The following is a 19,941-nucleotide window of genomic DNA, read 5'->3' as shown; positions in this document are numbered from 1 at the left end:
AATTGAGCAAAATGCCCATGAACCTATAAACGATGCGATTGGGGATGTTGTCGACAAGAAATTGAATATCTCACTCATATATAAATATTAATACATTTATGGTAACAATATCATTTTAGGTCAAATCAATCTTCTCTCTTGTCATTTTTTATTCAACAAATGAGAGGATAGAGTGTCTACGTCATTCCTTCTCTTATTTAAATAAGGGTTAAGCATCATATTAGTCCCTATCTTTGAGTCGTCGTCTGATGTAGGTCCCTCGCCGGAGGTCGGAGCTCCGGCGAGTGCTTAAATGGCATGTTGACTAAGATAAAAATGTTTACGTGGATTTTTTGAAAAAATTAAAAAATTAAAAAAATTCCATGTCAGATTAATGACCTCAATTAACCAAAATTAATTAACTAATCCTACATTAAAAAAATTAACTAATCCTAATCTAATTAACAAACCCAAATTCCCCCAAATTAACCCCAATTCTCAATTAAATTAGGGTTCATCTTCTGCATCTCTTCTCCCTCATGTCATTCTTCTTCCCCATTTTCACCTTGCATCTTCTACCTTCACCACTTCTGTTTCTTCTTTCTTCTCTAAGATGAGGTCAATCAATGTCTTCAAATGCTGGCCTTTCACTTCCAAGACCTTGAATTCATCTCCCTGAAAATTTCTTCTCCAAGATTCAATCACGTTGCAGCTCTTTATGATGACAAAATTATTTTTATATTTGGAGGAGCATCGAAATCCAGGACCTTGAGTGACTTGTATTCACTTGACTTTAAAAATTTGCAACCCCCACATCGTCTTCATCTCCAGCGACTGCAACCCACAATCCCCATCCACCGTAACTCCATGAACCCAGAATCTTTACCCACACCAATCGCAACCCCCATCACTCCCGAAACCCAAAAATCACTATGCTCTGCGCCGCACCCCCATGATTGGGGATGATGTTTGGAAATTACTGAAAAGCCCTTTGGTCCACCGGTGGACCAAAAAGAAAGTTGCTCACCCTAGTGGGCACCGTAAATAATGATGAAGATGAACATGGGTTTAGTTTTGATGAAAATGATTTGAGGTTTTTTTTAGAGAATTTGTTTTTGTTAATTAAATTAGGGTAATTTGGATTTTTATTTTTATTTTATTTTTTTAATTTAATTTAATTTTTTGATGTGTAGTTTTTTATTTTTTTAATAATCCATGTAAGCATTTTTATCCCCGTCAGCAATCCAAATCAGCGCTCACCGGAGCTCCGCCCTTCGGCGAGGATCCGCTCCAAAATAATTTCTAAGACGAGGACCATTTACAATAATTTTTCCAGCAAGGGACTTAGATCAGACGGTGACTCAAAGACAAGGACTAATATAATGCTCAACAATTTAAATAACATACACAATCTATTCTATTTCTCTCTATTAATCCTTTCTCTTCTCTCATTCTCTTCTAAACCAAACAAAACATTATAGAATATGCTCCGCAACAAAGGTATGACCTAAAAGGGGGCAATTGCGTACCGATCTATCCATCTCTCCTTAAAGAATGGCTCCAAGGTCTACCCCAAGCCCAACTTTGAAAAAGGTCTTCCAAAGCACCTCTATGGTGGACCTTACTACAAATTATCAATGAGCAAGACTTGGGCATGCTAATGTTGAGGAAGTGAGATTCTTCAAAGAGGATATTGACCTTAATAAGCCTATTTTCATTACACACTTTCGCAGCCCAACCAATGATGGGGCTGGTCTGTATTCTGCCGGGCTCAATAAGGCCCAAATTAGTATATATATGCAGATATTAAATGTTGGAGAAGTATGAGCTAGTCATCATGAGAAATAGGAAGGCAGAGGATCCAAGCGGCCCTTACTATATGCTTTGTTTGGTCAACAGACTGGTTCTCAATAGAAAGGCCACTTGGGCCGCCCCCCCTTGGGAGCAATGGTCCAAATATAACAAGCAATAAAATAAACCCACAAAGCAAAGATTCCTGACGAAACAGGCTAAGTACAAGATAGCCAAAGGAACCGACAAAGAGTAGTGCTATCGACATACAAGATACCCTTATATGCTTGAGGCTATAAGTTACACATCCACAGACCGGTGTCCTCTCTAGCTTTTTGTATCCCATAATTGAGGTCATTCTATAATTGATCAATAAGTAATTATTTAGTGTACGTGATAGAGTATCATGTCATGAAAAATGATAATAAATTTTCAAATTTAATTACATTTTAATAAAATAGAGGCCCAAACCAGTAAATTAAAGAGACCATGAGAAAGATCCCTTATAATTTATTTTTTCTAATTTATTCTAACCTTTAAACGCTGTTAAATTTCTTTTATATTTATCCAAACCCTGATAAATTAATGCTACTTGAAATGAGTGACTTATGCCACTAAAAACCAGCCATTAACCAATTAATTACGCATATACAAAAAATAGACGTAAACAATATACTTCTGCCACACGAAAAACATTCATTTACACCAAAATTACAGCTAGCTCACACTTAGGCATGATTGTAAAGAAAGCATGTAACAAACGTATAGAGATCATGAAGATAACAACATGTGGTTTACGCGGCGAAGCGTGTTTGAGAGAAACGACTTGGAAACCTTTTGAGAAAAATCAGGTGAAAAATCTTTCTAAAGACAAAGTAGAATGATGAATTGTAAATGTTACCCTTATCTCTCACGTTTTTTCTTCTACGTTGTTAGCGTGTTTGAATCCGTAGTGGGCACATCATTTATCATACTTTTCATTTTCAATATATTTTTCTTACTCTAGATGAGGGTGAAATATAGTGTGTTATATTGCATGGTTGAAACACCAATTTAAGTTTCTGTATTGTGTTTATTATAATGCATTAACATTTAGTAAAAATAATAATTCCATGGGGAAAACTTTCCATGTCTTATCATGATTGTTATCATCTCTTATAACTGACCAATAAATTGTTTCTAACAATGTCACGACAGATAATATTTAATGAATTTAAAATCAACATTTTAATTATTAACAAAAAAAGAGTACATGAGAAACATGAGTTCCTAGCTTATTAAGGTGAGTAGTTTTGTGCTACACTGCCCAAAAAAATATCAAACCCTCATGAAACATCCATGATATTATTATGCAGTACACGCTCATCTCACTTCATTAGTAATTATAGCAATACTTTGTAGTTTATTTTATCATATATATTTGTCTTCTTCTTCTTCTTGCTCTTCTTCGTGCCATTGATTTGTTTATATATAAAGCACGGATTGCTCAACCTTTCACTAGCTACAGCTTCAATTCCTGCATGTTATTCAGGGGTTGAGTAGGAAAAAAACCTTCAATTCCTATCAATCACTAAACCTTGAAAACTTGCTCATATTCTAAAGCTGAAGGCAAAGAAGCATGGCTATTATGGATAGTCACAACTATTTGGCCTTTATTTTTGGCATTCTAGGTAACACAAAAGGGTCATCGTCCACGGTCTCTTCTACCATTTCACTTTTCAAAGCGTAACCTTTGTTTTTTTACTTAGTATTTTCTGGATACATCTCTAAATGTCCTCATCTTCCAGTTCATTTTCCTGAAATGTAATTTATTGTTATATATGTTCTATGATTTTTACCATTTATGATGTATAATCCTTATCCTAGATCGTATCTTACTTCATAAATACTCATTTAATTTCATGCATAATGCTTCAACTTTTTGTTTATGAGTTTTTTTTTAAAGAATTTGACATATCCTTCTTTTTATGCCTCTAGGTAATGTCATTTCCTTCCTGGTGTACTTGGCTCCTTTGTAAGTATACATCAACTAAGTGGAACTCCCACCTAATTAAGCACTTAATTTCTGTAATAAAAATATATTAAAATTGATTATAATTACTATATTGTAATTCAAAATAAATATGATTTCCTATTTTAAACTTGCAGACCAACATTCTACCGAATATGCAAAAAGAAATCTACTGAAGGTTTCCAATCAGTTCCTTACCTGGTCGCATTATTCAGTTCTATGCTTTGGCTATATTATGCCTTTCTCAAGAGAAATGCGACACTGCTCATTACCATTAACTCATTTGGATGTGTCATAGAGATCATTTACATTGTCACATTCATAATCTATGCGACCAAGGATGCCAGGGTATTTACCTGTACCTGTCCTATATATATACATATTAAGTACTTGAACTTCTAATTGAGATGATGACATTTAGTTTCTTTTTTTCCTCACATATATATATGCTACCAAGATAGGTATTATAATGGTGATCATAATAATTGATTTCAGTAGCCATTTTTTGAACTTTTACATGTTCACCTTCAGCTATAAATGAGGTGAATTTGCATCAATAAAGACATCCAAGTAGAGTTTTATTCTCTTATTTTCCCACAATAATATATTTTCAGCTGAGCTTGGCCTCTTTCATTCCCTTTATTTCATGGATACTAACTATTATGTAAAGTTCCAAACTCCTAGCTATATAGCCTTGAGTTCTTGAGTTGTTCAGTAGTGGTTGCATTCCTGGGGAGAAAAGTGAAGCATCAAGTTGCCCAATTCATTATGAGAACCGCTTCCTCATATTTTTCTAACTCTTCTCAACAATCATCTAATTAAATTGATAAAAGCAGAAACTTACTAACTTTACTACTTTATAATCATATGAATTTTGATAATTTGAGTTGATGCACTGGATTTTCAACTGCAGAACATAACTGTCAAACTATTCACCGTGATGAATGTGGGCACCTTCACCTTGATTCTCCTTACGATCCAATTTGCTATACATGGTTCCCTCCGTGTTAAAGTGCTTGGATGGATTTGCGTATCTGTTGCAGTAATTGTCTTTGCAGCACCCCTAAGCATTGTGGTGAGTTTAAATTAAAATTACCTAGTGCTAAGTTATTACATTTCTGCCACACTTTCATCAATGTCAATCTCATGCCGTTCCCTCAGGCCTCATGCAAGATCACTTTGGTTTGAAGTGCGAATAATGCACTGGTCCACATGTCATGTGCTAAAATTTAACTTTTTTATTAGAATAACGGGGGCAAAAATGATTGAACTCTAGATCACTTAGTCATAAGGCTTTGACACCATGTGAGAATAACTCTCATCCTTCATCAAGTGATTTATTGATTTGCAGGCGCAGGTTATTCGAACTAAGAGCGTAGAGTTTATGCCCTTTTACTTATCATTTTTCCTCACTCTAAGTGCCATAATGTGGTTTGTCTATGGTGTCCTTCTTAAAGACATTTGCATTGCTGTAAGTATATAACAATAGCACTACTATATTGACATTGTGTAACAAATATTTTAACATCAAATCATATTAACGGATGAATTTTTCTTTTTTTGTTGGTCTTATGTGCAGATCCCAAATGTGTTGGGCTTTGCTTTGGGATTACTTCAGATGTTGCTATATGCTATATACAATGATGGAGCTAAAGAGAAGGTAGTTATAACTGAGGAGCATGCACTAGAGCAAATGCAAAACGTTGTTGTGATGAGCCCGTTGGGAACTTGTGAAGTATGCCTGATCCCAGTTACTAATGATGTGAGTGATAAAGGAAAGGAAGTTGCAGAAGAGAAGGAGAAAAGTGGGGAAGGCAAGGATCTCCCTGCATGAGTTACTTCTTGTGCTGAGCACCGTGAAGGATATTAGTATATGTGGTTAAAATAACCACTGTTTATCTAGTGGATATCTTATGAGTGGCATTATCATATTATTATTATGGGGTTGTCTAAATGACTCATGTGGGTTACTAACCCCTATTATTATTATCCATGGTTTGTATCAATGTATCGCTTTCCCTTTCATCTTGTGTGATTGTGTGCACCCAATTTTAATTTTCATCAAACTTTATAAAGTAAGACTATTGTCTCATAGTTTAATTATGCATATATTCTTTTTTTTAAAGCGAAATACTAGCAAATAACTTCATTCTTTTCCTTTATCTCTCTTTTATCTTGTTCTTTAAATCTATTTATTTAAATAAATAGATTTATCTATTTATTTAAATAAATAGATTTATATTTTTAACAAAAAAATTGTCTGTTAATATACTAAAACTTAAAATTGACACACACAAAAAAGGTCATAACAATAAATGATGGACTATTGAATGAGTGGAATTTAAAGATCACAAGTCATGCTGCTTTAGAAATTGGTAAAACATGTGATAAACATGTAACATGAGTGATCCTCCAATCTTTTTCAGTTCATATGAAAACTCTTAAATCTAATAGATCTTATTCATTCCTCTCACACCTTCTGTATGCCATCCACAAAATCAATAAGCATGGCAACCAAATTGCATAAATTAACATGACACATCTTATTTCAACTATTCAAAAGGCTTATCTGGGCAAATTCCACCCAGAACCATGGATCTTCCACAAGCAGTGGGTCAATTGTATATGTTCAGGTTAAATCAAACTACTTGACTTATTTGGCTGATGCTTTTTTCCTCTATGCAATGTAACTCCAAGAACCAGAATTATGTGTAACCTGAAACTATTTCTCCTCTTTTTCATATCCCCCCCTTATATCTACACCAAGCCACAAAACCTGATCTGTTGGTAACAAAAAAGATCACAACGTTTAAGCTGAATTTGATCTCTGGAGTTTCCGTTTTGGTTTCGGTTTCTCCACAATTGGAATGAGGCACTCTCTGAGCTGCAGGAAAAAAAATTGAAGGATGAATAATTGTTGATTGATTGACTTTGAAATAAACAAACAGCAGAAAGATTAATTTTTCTGCTATTATTTAGGAAAATAACAGTCTTATTGACTGATAAGATAGAGCTGTTTCAGCTTCTATTTTTTAGGCTTTCATCTAGTAGTTGTTATGTTTTTGAATTTGAATTTTATGTTGGTGATTCTGCTGTATAAAACCAGTTGCTATGCTGCTGAATAAAAATATGCTTTATGCTCCCAATTCTCTGCTATCGTTCTTCTCTTCTACCCATACTATATTTTTAAAATAACCAACAAATTGGTATCAGAGCCCTCTTCTTGAGGGACCTGTAAAATGGATGCTGGATCAAGCTTCTCACATGTTGCTACTCCTGTCTTTGATGGGGAAAGCTATGACCTTTGGGCTGTGAGAATGGAGTCCTACCTAGATGCTTTAGATCTGTGGGAAGCCGTGGAAGAGGATTATGAAATACTTCCGCCGCCGAATAATCCTACCATGGCTCAGATCAAAAGTCACAAGGAGAGAAAAACAAGAAAGGCAAAGGCAAAAGCTTGTCTTTTTGCTGGCGTTTCAAAAACGATCTTCCCCAGAGTCATGACACTCAAAACTCCCAAAGAAATTTGGGACTACCTGAAGGAAGAATATGCAGGAGATGAGAGGATTCGAAGCATGCAGGTGTTGAACTTGATGAGGGAATTTGAGTTACAAAGAATGAAGGAGTCAGAGACAATTAAAGAGTACTCAGACAAATTGCTCACCATTGCCAACAAGGTAAGGTTGTTGGGCACTGAATTTCCTAATTCCAGGATTGTACAAAAAATCCTTGTAACTGTCACTGAGAAATATGAAGCTTCTATAGCAAGCATGGAAAACACAAAGGATCTTTCGCAGATCACTTTGGCAGAGGTGTTACATGCATTCCAAGCACAAGAGCAAAGAAGGCTTATGAGGCAAGAAGGAACTACAGAGGGTGCCTTACAAGCCAAACTGCAAAACAACAACGGTGGAAGAAACAAAAAGAAGAAGCAGAAGCCTAGAGGTTCTAACAAGTACCACCAGAAAAACAATACTCAGGTTTCTCCACCTTGTCCTCACTGCAAAAAGACAAATCATCAACCAAAATGGTGATGGTGGAGGCCAGATGCAAAATGTCTCAAGTGTGGCCAGCAAGGACACATGGAAAAGGTATGCAAGTCTCATCAACAACAAGGAGAAGTCAAGGTTGCTGAGGATCAACAAGAAGAGGAACAATTGTTTGCAGCAACATGCTTTGCTGCCAAAAGCTACACCAAATGGCTCATAGACAGCGGCTGCTCAAACCACATGACTTTTGACCTTGAACTCTTCAAAGAGTTTAAAGAAAAAAATTCTAAAGTCAAAATTGGTAATGGAGCTTATCTTGAAGGAAAATGAAAAGGAACAGTGGCAATTCAAAGCCATACAGGTCTGAAATTAATTTCAGATGTTTTATATGTTCCTGAAATTGATCAAAACCTTTTGAGTGTTGCTCAGTTGCTGGAAAATAGCTATAAGGTGCTGTTTGAAGACTTGCACTGCCAGATCAAAGATCCAGAAGGCAAAGAAGTGTGCAAAGTTCAAATGAAAGACAAAAGGTTTGTCTTGGATCTCATGAACCTAGAACATGCTGCAGTGCACAAAGAAGTTAGCAACAATACAATACTTTGGCATAAGAGATTGGGTCATTTCCATCATGACGCTCTAATATTCATGAAGAAGAACAATCTTGCAAAAGGCCTACCGGAATTAGAAGAAGATCTTCCAACATGTGCTGCCTGTCAATATGGAAAGCAGTCAAGACTCCCATTTCCACAAAGTACGGCATGGAGGGCTTCACAAAAGTTACAATTAGTTCACACAGATGTTGGAGGACCCATAAACACACCATCATTGAATGGCAGTAAGTATTATATTGTTTTCATTGATGATAACACAAGGATGTGCTGGATTTATTTTATGAAGCTTAAATCTGAAGTTGCTGACATCTTTTGGAAGTTCAAAGCCTGGGTTGAAACTCAGAGCAAGTGCAAATTGCAGATGATCAGATCTGATAATGGATCTGAATATACCTCAGGAAAATTTAACAAGTTTTGTGAAGATGCAGGCATAGAACACCAGCTGACAGCACCTTACTCCCCCCAGCAGAATGGTGTTGCAGAAAGAAAGAATAGGACAATTATGGAGATGGCTAGATGCTTACTTCATGACAAAGGGCTACCAAAGAAATTCTGGGCAGAAGCTGCAAATACTGCTGTATTTTTGCAAAACAGGCTGCCAACAAAAGCTTTACAAAGAAGAACACCGTTTGAAGCATGGTATGGTTACAAACCTGAATTGCTTAATTTGAAGACATTTGGCTGCTTGTGTTTCTCTCACATTCCTCATGTAAAGAGAGTCAAACTAGACAAGAAAGCAGAATCTGGGATTTTTGTAGGCTATAGCTTAACTTCAAAGGCCTACAGGATCTATTTTCCACATCAGAATAAAATAATTGTTAGTAGGGATGTTAAATTCATGGAGTCAGATAGCTGGAGTTGGGAAGATGAAAATAAATCTGAATTCCAGGAGGAGAATGAAGATGTGGATGATGAACCAGTCAGAGGAACAAGATTACTTTCTGAAGTTTATCAAAGGTGCAATCTTGCTGTCATGGAGCCTGCTGGATATGAAGAAGCTGCAACTGATCAAAAGTGGATAAATGCAATGATGGAGGAGCTGAAAATGATTGAAAAAAATCAGACATGGGAGTTGATGGACAGACCAAATCATAAGAAAGCCATTGGAGTCAAGTGGGTTTATAGAACCAAGCTTAATCCTGATGGTTCTGTGAACAAGCATAAGGCAAGACTTGTTGTCAAGGGTTATGCCCAAATGTTTGGGGTGGATTTCTCTGAAACATTTGCCCCAGTTGCAAGGTTGGATACAATAAGGCTGCTGCTTGCACTTGCTGCACAAAATGATTGGATTGTACACCAATTGGATGTCAAATCAGCCTTTTTGAATGGATACTTGGAGGAAGAAATTTTTGTTGAACAACCAGAAGGATTTGTTCTTCAAGGACAAGAAGATAAGGTTTATCGATTAAAGAAGGCATTGTATGGCTTAAAACAAGCACCAAGGTCTTGGTACAGCAGAATTGATACACATTTAGAAAGCTTAGGCTTCGTGAAAAGTCTAAGTGAGTCTACCTTATATGTTAAAAAGGTGGATGAAGATATACTTGTGTTATCTCTATATGTTGATGATCTATTCGTTACAGGAAGTAGCAAGAAGATGATTGACAAGTTTAAAAAAGAAATGGAAGATGTATTTGAAATGACCGATCTTGGAAAGATGACATTCTTTCTTGGTATGCAAGTGCAGCAAAAGCAACATGAAATATTTGTGTGTCAGGAAAAGTATGCAAAGGAAGTCCTCAAGAAGTTCAACATGGAAGAGTGCTATCCAACAGCTACTCCAATGAATCAAAAGGAGAAGTTTTGCAAAGAAGATGGAGCTGAAAAGATTGATGAAAAGCTGTACAGAAGCTTAATAGGATGCTTGATGTATTTAACAAGTACCAGACCGGATATCATGCATTCAGTGAGTTTGCTATCAAGGTACATGCATTGTCCAAGTGAAATTCATTTTCAAGCAGCAAAAAGAATTCTTAGATATGTTAGAGGAACCACTGATTATGGAATAAGATACAGGCAAGTAAAAAGCTTCAGCTTTCATGATTATTCTGATAGTGATTGGGCAGGATGTGTTGATGACATGAGAAGCACCTCTGGTTATTGTTTTACTCTTGGTTCTGGAGTTTTTTCATGGTGTTCTAAAAAGCAAGAAATTATAGCTCAGTCTACAGCGGAAGCCGAGTATGTAGCTGTTGCTGCTGCTGTGAATCAAACTCTTTGGATTAGGAAAATCATGGCAGATTTGCACATGGAACAACATGGTAGCACTCAGATTTTGGTGGACAATCAGGCTGCAATTGCAATATCCAATGATCCAGTGTTTCATGGAAAAACAAAGCACTTCAAGATAAAGCTTTATTTTCTAAGAGAGGTTCAAAGGGAAGGAGAAGTGAAGCTAATCTACTGCAAGACAGAAAATCAAGTAGCTGATATCCTAACCAAGGCACTTCCAAAATCCAGATTTGAGTTCTTGAGGCAAAAGCTTGGAGTTTGCAGTTCCAAAGTCAAGGAGGAGTGTTGATTGATTGACTTTGAAATAAACAAACAGCAGAAGATTAATTCTTCTGCTATTATTTAGGAAAATAACAGTCTTATTGACTGATAAGATAGAGCTGTTTCAGCTTCTATTTTTTAGGCTTTCATCTAGTAGTTGTTATGTTTTTGAATTTGAATTTTATGTTGGTGATTCTGCTGTATAAAACCAGTTGCTATGCTGCTGAATAAAAATATGCTTTATGCTCCCAATTCTCTGCTATCGTTCTTCTCTTCTACCCATACTATATTTTTAAAATAACCAACAATAATAGATGATAGCCAACATTTCATGAAGCAGTTGTATGTTCTGAATAAAGCTAAAAGCCAGTGCACATGACCCTTGCCACCCTTGTTATTAGTTACTTCTTGAAGTCATATCTTCATATAATTGTTACTCTGCAGTTTAGAGAAGTCAAATCCTTTTTACCCTTAGATGTTCACGTACCAAATGGATGGGAAAGATAAAATCCCTAACAAGCCCATCTTCATGGAGTAGGTTATCTAGTGCATGTTAAGAAATCCTTCTACAATATTGACCAAAAAAAAAAGAAAGAAATCCTTCTACAATTGATTCTGAAGCCAGTATCAGTTCTAAGAAGAAGCTTTTGTGAGAAGCTTCTGAGATTCATAATTGATTTTGAGAAAAGACAAGCTGATCCAAAGATGCTATTAATCAGATATTATCTCCAATGAGAATATTTAATCAATGGAGATAATATAGAACGTAGTTGTCGCACTTACTGCAACACAAGAAGAAATATGGGGACCCTTTTCCCTAAGGATAAGATGTGCTGCTACTGATTTCTCAATTGAACCAAAACTACACAATTTAGGCTCTGAGGTGATGCAAACATGACAACCCGTCAAAGTTCCAAAGCAATTCCCAAGGATATCATAAACTGCAGGACCAACTAAATTGGCATGTAAAAATTTATTGAAGAATTATAATTAGAAGTCTTGCCATGGTGAGCTTGCATAATTCAAAAAGAATGGACTTGAAAGTAGGAGAAATTGTATTATTACTTCTTAATCAGAATACAAAGGATAATTACATTATATAGAAGAAGACTAATCCTAAATAAGGAAATAACTAATTATGTACACAATCTCCTAATAAGAGAATAAATCTCCTAATACTGAATATAATCTTATAATAATAATTCTTATATTAATTCCTTATTTACAACACCCCCCTCAAGCTGGTGAATGAATATCTATCATTCCCAGCTTGCAAGTAAGCTCTCGAAACCGCTCCAAGGGAAGTCCTTTGGTGAGCACATCAGCCAACTGAAGTCCTGAGGGGACATACTGTGTAGATATTAGACCACTATCCAATTTCTCTTTGATGAAGTGCCGGTCTATCTCTATGTGCTTTGTTCTGTCGTGTTGGACTGGATTATGAGCAATACTAATGGCAGATTTATTATCACAGAAGAGTCTCATGGGAGCTTCATACTTTATTTTCAAATCATCCAGTATGATTTTCATCCACAACAGTTCACAAACTCCTTGAGCCATGGCTCTAAACTCTGCCTCTGCGCTTGATCTAGCAACTACATTCTGCTTCTTGCTCCTCCATGTAACTAAATTTCCACCCAAGAACATACAATATCCTGTAGTGGATCTCCTGTCAACAATTGACCCTGCATAATCTGCATCAGTATAAACCTCCATAGACAACTGCTCACTCTTCTTGAACAGCAGACCTCTCCCTGGACTTGCCTTCAGATACTGCAAAATTCTATCCACAGCCTGTAAGTGTCTCTCCTGTGGGTCATGCATGAATTGACTGACAACACTAACAGGATAAGCTATGTCAGGCCTAGTGTGAGATAGATAAATGAGCTTCCCCACAAGTCTCTGATATTGAGCCTTATCAACCCTAAGGTCCTCCTCACTACTTCCAATCTTGTGGTTTTGCTCTATAGGCACTCCAATGGGCTTACAACCCAATTTACCAGTCTCTTTGAGAAGATCAAGGACATACTTTCTTTGAGATATGAAAATCCCTTGCTTCGAGTATGCCACCTCCATACCTAGGAAATATTTCAGTTTTCCAAGATCCTTCATTTCAAATTGGGCTGCCAACTGTTTCCTCAGATTCTGCTTCTCAAGTTCATCATTACCTGCAATGATCATATCGTCTACATAGACTAACAGAAGAGTGAGTTTACCATTTTGAGTATGTTTGATAAAGAGGGTATGATCACCTTGGCTTTGTTTATAACCCAGAGACACCATAGCATTAGTGAATCTCTCAAACCAAGCTCGGGGTGACTGTTTGAGCCCATATAGGGCCTTCTTCAGTTTGCACACCTTATTTCTTCCTGAAGTAGGGTCATACCCCGGTGGAATCTCCATATACACCTCTTCCTCCAAATCTCCATGCAAGAAAGCATTTTTAACATCAAACTGTTGCAACTCCCAATCAAAATGAGCTGCTAAGGAAAGAATGATCCTTACAGTGTTCATTTTTGCTACCGGAGCAAATGTCTCTTCATAATCAATTCCATAGGTCTGGGTGTATCCCTTTGCAACTAGCCTCGCCTTATACCTGTCAAGTGTGCCATCAGATCGGTACTTCACGGTATAAATCCACCTGCAACCTACTGTCCTCTTGTCATTTGGCTTCTCAACAATCTCCCAAGTTCCATTTTTGTCCAGTGCATGCATCTCTTCATTCATGGCTTGAATCCAGTTCTTATCTTTTAATGCTTCTTGTACTGATGTAGGGACTCTAATAGAGTCAATAGCTGAAATAAAACTCTGATGTTGCACAGAAAGATTTTGAGTAGACACAAACTGGGATATAGGGTACTTGGCACAAGAACGTTTTCCTTTTCGTAAGGCAATAGGTAAGTCATCAAGGTTATGCTCATAGGAATTACTAGGCTCAGGGTTCGCAACACTTACCTCAGGATCAGACGATTGGACTTGTTGTTGGATCAGGACGGGTTTTACTTTCCGCTGGTACTTTATCCTGAACCTGTCAACATTATTCTGATCTGGTACTACTTCAGAACCATTGTCATCATTCTCATCTGGTACTAGTTCAGGACCATTGTCATCATTCTGATTTGGTACTAGTTCAGGACCATTGTCATCATCATCACTGTCCTCAGTGATAGGAATAGAGGAAGGCATCAAGGGATCCTGTAGAAGAGGAATAACAGACAATTCTGGAGACTCAACTTCCTGAGTATTCCCCCCCTGAAGCTGAGGATTGGGATAAAAAGACTCTGATTCTTGAAAAGTAACATCCATGGATATATAGACACGACGACTAGGAGGATGATAACACTTGTAGCCCTTTTTATCTGAGGCATATCCTATAAAGATGCACTTAATAGCCCGAGGATCTAACTTACCCCGATGATGACCGTGAACATGGACAAAGGCGGAACAACCAAATACACGACTTTGAAGACCTGACTTAATGGGCACAGACGGAAAGAAGCTAGTCATAACCTGCACAGGACTAACACTAGATAAAACCCTAGAAGGTAACCTATTAATTAAATAAGCAGCAGTCAAGACAGCTTCCCCCCAATAAAACTTAGGAACATTCATTTGAAAGAGTAAAGCTCGAGTGATTTCAAGAAGATGACGATTTTTCCTTTCAGCAACCCCATTTTGTTGTGGGGTGTCAACACAAGTCAACTCATGAACCACACCATTTTTTGTAAGAAATTCAGAAAAATTCTTGTTAACATACTCTTTCCCACTGTCTGACCTTAACCTCTTAATAGGTTTCCCAAACTGTGTTCTAATCATGTGGAAAAAGTTAACAAATAATTGAAACACCTCAGACTTATCTTTCATAAGAAAAACCCATGTAATCCGAGTACAATCATCAATAAAAGTAACAAACCATTTTGCACCAAAAACATTAGAAATGGACGAAGGTCCCCACACATCAGAGTGAACAAGATCAAAAGGTTGAGCACATTTATTATTACTAGGAAGAAAAGTTGAACGATGATGCTTAGAAAACTGACAAACATCACAATGAAAAGATTCGACTGACACTTTTGAAAATAAATGGGGAAACATGGTCCTAAGAATACTAAAAGGAGGATGCCCAAGACGCTTGTGCCGCAACCATATTTGAGAAGTATTCCAGGACTCTGAACTCGTCTGATGACACTTGCTTTCCTCGTGCCGCAGACAATATAACCCGTCCTGTTCCTTAGCAATCCCAATTATCTGTCCCGTGGCAAGATCCTGAAAAACACCATGTGAGTGGAAAAAGGTTGCAGCACAGTTCAAGTCTCGAGTGAGTTTATGGATGGACAAAAGATTGTTAGAAAGCTTTGGGACATGAAGCACATGCTTTAAGGGAAGAGATGGACTAAGGTGAATATTACCACATCCCGTAATCTGGTTTTGGGATCCATTAGCAACAGTGATATAGTGTTTTTCAGGGTAAGTGGAATAAGAAGATAAATGTGAGGGGTGAGGTGTCATATGATCTGTAGCACCAGAGTCAATAATCCAGTCATTTTCAGTACTCAAAGCATTAAGAGATAAGAAGGTAGAACTCTTACCAGTCATTGTGAGAGAACAAGAACCAGAGGGCTTACTCAATGAGTCCATAAAAGCTCTCAGACGCTCCAATTCTGCTTTGCTAAGGCTAGGGACATCTTCTGCTGGTGGTACAGGTGGGACTTCACCATCATTTTCCATGTCAGAAGTTGTGTGATTTGCGCGCCTCTGCGGAGCACCTTTGGACCCCCTCATACGTCTAAGGACGTTTTCCCTTCCATAAAGTTTGAAACAGTACTCTTTGGTGTGACCAGACCTCTTACAGTAAGTGCAACGATCATCACGGTTGAAGAGATCATCACGGTTGAAGCGATCATCACGGTTGGGGCGATCATCACGGTTAGGGTGTCCGGAAGAGGTGGATCCTTTTATGGGACCCTTTCCAGAGGCTAAGGCTGAACCATCAACTGATTTGTCTTCCACCATCACTGTCCTCCTAGTTTCTTCACCACGAACTATAAAGAACACCTCTGAGAGAGAAGGGAGTTGCTCTTTACCCAAAACTTGGACCCGAATCGGATCAAATTCAGAGTTAAGCCCAGAGAGAAACTTAAAGATTCGCGCTTTTTCAATAAATTTATTCAATGTTGTGGAGTCAGCATCACACTTCATCTTCAGATTTTGATACTGATCTAATTCAATCCATAGACCATTCAAGGTCCCATAGTAATCTGTCACGGAGAGAGTTCCTTGATTAGAATTGAAAACTTTATTTTCCAATTCATAACAAGCTGAGAGATCTTGTTTCTTAGAATATGCCTGTGCCAGATTATTCCAAATCTCCTTAGCAGTAGGGAAAAACATATAATTCCGGCTAATTTCCGGAATCATGGAGTACCAAAACCAGGTCATAATAAGAGAATTCTCTTCACGCCATGTGTCATATTGTGGATCAGTTTCAGCAGGGGCTTTTTCTTCAATATAACTGATTTTCTTGCGACTTATGAGAGTGTGACGGATGAGCTCAGACCATTGGAGGTAGTTGCGCCCATCCAAGCGAAAGGAACCTTGTAATACCGGGAGATCTTTGTGGGTCAAAGGTGGAAGAGAGACTTTCACTCCAGAAGTGAGTTTCTCCTTAGGTATGGGAATCTCGTCTCCAGACATACTGAGAGATGTTACTGTAGAAGGAAAACAAGAGGAAAAATAACAGAAACAGAGAAGATTGCACTCTCCTTGAATGGAAGAACCAAAGGCTTCTCAAGAAAAAACACCAACAAAGTGAGGAAACGACCCTCAGAACAAGACCAAAAGGCACGGGGAACCCTCTCTGTGCAATCGGAGTAACGAACAGAGGATGGCAGGCCGGTGATGAAGAGCACAGGCCTCCAAACGGTATAAGCCAACAGTGGCAAAACAGGAAACGTTACCAGATAAAAGGGCCGTAATAAGACGGCTAGGGTTTTTTTCGCAGAAGCAGAACTCCCAAGATCGGGAGCTCTGATACCAACTTGAAAGTAGGAGAAATTGTATTATTACTTCTTAATCAGAATACAAAGGGTAATTACATTATATAGAAGAAGACTAATCCTAAATAAGGAAATAACTAATTATGTACACAATCTCCTAATAAGAGAATAAATCTCCTAATACTGAATATAATCTTCTAATAATAATTCTTATATTAATTCCTTATTTACAACCAATGGTAGTCAAGAACAATCTTAGATTTGCATAATTCTATGCTTTTGTATTGAAGAATAGAAGCCAGGTTTCGTTCAAAAGGACAACTAGGTTCACGCAACAAGGAAGATTGCCTTCAGAGGCAATTCATCCCTCACGAGTTTATACAGTGATAGACTGATAAACACAATAAGCATAGTAACTAAATTAAATGAGATGACAAGGGGGACAAACAGACAGTTGCCAGTGTAATAGAGTATATCACCCATCACAGAACTTTTTTTTGACATTTTGGACACCGCACATATCTCACCGGTTTGAATTCCTTCATATTCCATTTTTTCAAGATATTGGAGGACACTGGTAAAATAATGTTTGACTTATTTCCCACACATATGATAGTTAAGACTTGAGTAGTATCTTTCTCCTTTGGCATTGCCAATGCAAGGTTTGGACCAACTAATTTTTACTTAGAATAATTATGAAACCCATAAGCTACCCACAGAAGCTTTTGCCCATAATTGATTTTAACTCTAAATTAAATGTTGAAGAATTTTCAAGCATGCACGGTGTGCACCTAACCACTAGTTTGGAACGCTGTAACTCAGTAAGAAATCATGATGTGTACGGTTCCCCCCACCAAAAAAAAGAAGTAAAACTTCAAAATTTACTTTAGGTCTGTCAAGTTTATCGATTTCTTGATGGGAACATTACTTTTCAAGGCTTGCCAATAAATCACCCTCACTTGCACTATGAATGATACCATTTACAACTCTAGCCATATTATTTTAACATAACATTACCAGTCCATCAGTGTTTGATATTTTGACAACATCATTTAGCTAGAATGTCTTACATTTTTCATTTTCAATCTTAAGACAGAGCTATTATGTACTACCATTGAATCAATTAGTTACTAAAAGAGAACATATATGGAATTTGGCTTTATTAATTAAGATATTAAGATATCTTATAAAGTGAAAATATATCAGATCAAATACACAAGAATATGCAAAATAACTTATCAGAAAGTGAGCAGATATACATACCTGCTTGAGCCTCTGCCTGTTCCTCTCCGCCTGCATTCAAGACCCAATATTTCAAACACTAACAAATCAGATTCTAAGCACAGCATGTTAAAACATTTATAGCATGTTTGGATCAGTTTCTCTTTCATCAAACATAATTCTTGACACTCATAAGCTACTCATATAAGTTACTTCCCCAGGATTGTTTGTGTCTTTAGAATCCATTGTTGAAATATTTCCAGACATACACTTAAAGAAGAACCAACAAGAGGAGAAAAAATAGAGTCATAACAAGATGTTTTAAACTTTGATCAATCAAAAAGACCAGCAATGAGACAACTTCATAGAAAGGTCTAATCATGCAATGTGTGTATTCAAAAAATGTACATTCAGATGAGTTTCTCCCCTATAAGTGATTGAAATAAATCAGTCGCACTTGATCATATACGCCATCTCAATAGAATTCAAACCACACATCAACACGCGTGAAAGCAAAATGATAGCACCATAATCACACCTCTTCTTCCATTAATCGCGCATTCTCCTCCTCCAGCTGCTGAACTATAGCCTCAAGCTCAGTAGTGTAAGCCTGTAAACAACACCAAACCAATCACCTTTCAGAATCAAACCCAAAAAGTGAAAAAAAAACTATTAAAAAATACAAACCAACAAACAAACAATTAATAAATAATATATGAAACTATTTGAGCCCTCCCAGAAACAAAAATCTCAACTTTAATTCAGTTCCTTCCACTAACAACTAAACCACTAAGATTCCAATCATTAAAAAACAAACCCACATGAAAAAATTCAAACTTGAATCATTTCAACGATTAAAAAACGAACCTGCTTTCGTTCCCTGGACCTAGCTGCAGACTCTCTATTCTTGATCATTCTCCTCTGCTTCTGAAGAGTGGCCTTATCAACAGGCTCCTCAATAGCCCTTCTCTTCCCCTTAGCCACTGAAGCCGCTGAAACCCCATTTGGTGTTACAAGAGAAGATGAAGCGTCGGAAGCGGAAGGAGGAGGCGGAGGGAGGTGGAAGTGAGACGGAGGAGGAGGAGGAGGAGGAGGAAGAAGTCCTCTAACATCTTCCTCCCTGACAGCGCCGGTCTTGGTTAAGAAATCCTCAAGGGTCATTTCCTCGGCGGCGATGGCGGTGGTTCCGGCGGCGACGATGTCTCTCCAGACATCGTCAAGGGAGGTGGGGGGTTTGATGTCCTTGGAAGGAGTGTAGATGGACTTGAGAAGATCGTCCATGGAAATGGGGGGTTAGAGATCAGAGAAAACGAAGCGAAGAAGAAGAAGAAGAATGGCGTGGCAGATCCGGATTCGACGAGAAAACCTTCGACGACGCCATGCCGAGTTTGTAGGCGCGCTTTTTGAGAGGGAAGTTAGTTACTTTGGTTTGGATTGGATTATTCTTATTCTTCTGCAGAGCAGGTTTTCGATGAAATGCCTGACAGAGAGAACCTGCAACTGAATCCAAATTCACACTTTTTCTTTCTCTGAATCAAATCAATGACACTGCTTTGCTTTGTTTGGCTTTCACTTGAGTTTGAGATTTTGAAGAACCAGTCATGGACATGGAGATGTTTTTTTCATTGAACTAAAGAGTTTATTTGAGCTTATCTCATAGCATAATCACTTATGCTAGTGTTTGTAAGAGTTTATACAAACAATTTATGATTTACCATAAGCTATTTTGAGTTTACTTTCATAAGCTATTAGAGTTTATGCTTATATATAACTTATTTTCAATTTATTTAATAAATTTTTTAAAATAGCTTATGCATAAGCGCTGACCATAAGTACTTAATTAAGTTGTT

The 19,941-nt window shown here is 37.4% G+C and overlaps 2 protein-coding genes across 4 annotated transcripts; one reads left to right on the top strand and one right to left on the bottom strand.

Annotated features, from left to right (window-relative positions):
- Positions 1-3,057: 3,057 nt before the first annotated feature.
- Positions 3,058-19,798, bottom strand: LOC130715755 (bZIP transcription factor 12-like). Of its 3 annotated transcripts, none has more exons than XM_057565878.1 (4): positions 18,959-19,797; positions 18,630-18,701; positions 18,134-18,163; positions 3,058-3,286 (listed from the first exon to the last, which is right to left on the bottom strand). In XM_057565878.1, exons 1-4 carry the CDS (start codon positions 19,370-19,372, stop codon positions 3,272-3,274), a joined length of 531 nt encoding a protein of 176 aa, XP_057421861.1. In that variant the 5' UTR covers positions 19,373-19,797; the 3' UTR covers positions 3,058-3,271. The 3 variants fall into 3 exon arrangements, with proteins under 3 accessions (XP_057421861.1, XP_057421859.1, XP_057421860.1); XM_057565876.1 differs by lacking the exon at positions 3,058-3,286 and adding an exon at positions 6,128-6,665 and having other exon boundaries at positions 18,959-19,791; XM_057565877.1 differs by lacking the exon at positions 3,058-3,286 and adding an exon at positions 11,490-11,827 and having other exon boundaries at positions 18,959-19,798.
- LOC130715756 (bidirectional sugar transporter N3-like) lies at positions 3,270-5,859 on the top strand. The gene is made up of 6 exons (XM_057565879.1): positions 3,270-3,440; positions 3,748-3,784; positions 3,919-4,129; positions 4,695-4,856; positions 5,133-5,252; positions 5,361-5,859. Exons 1-6 carry the CDS (start codon positions 3,389-3,391, stop codon positions 5,613-5,615), a joined length of 837 nt encoding a protein of 278 aa, XP_057421862.1. The 5' UTR covers positions 3,270-3,388; the 3' UTR covers positions 5,616-5,859.
- Positions 19,799-19,941: the final 143 nt, after the last annotated feature.

This window comes from Lotus japonicus, chromosome 4 (assembly GCF_012489685.1).
Source record: "Lotus japonicus ecotype B-129 chromosome 4, LjGifu_v1.2".
In the NCBI taxonomy this organism is placed as follows: Eukaryota; Viridiplantae; Streptophyta; class Magnoliopsida; order Fabales; family Fabaceae; genus Lotus; species Lotus japonicus.
The sequence above is the reverse complement of the archived record's forward strand: the minus strand, read 5'-3'. Positions and strand labels throughout refer to the sequence as shown.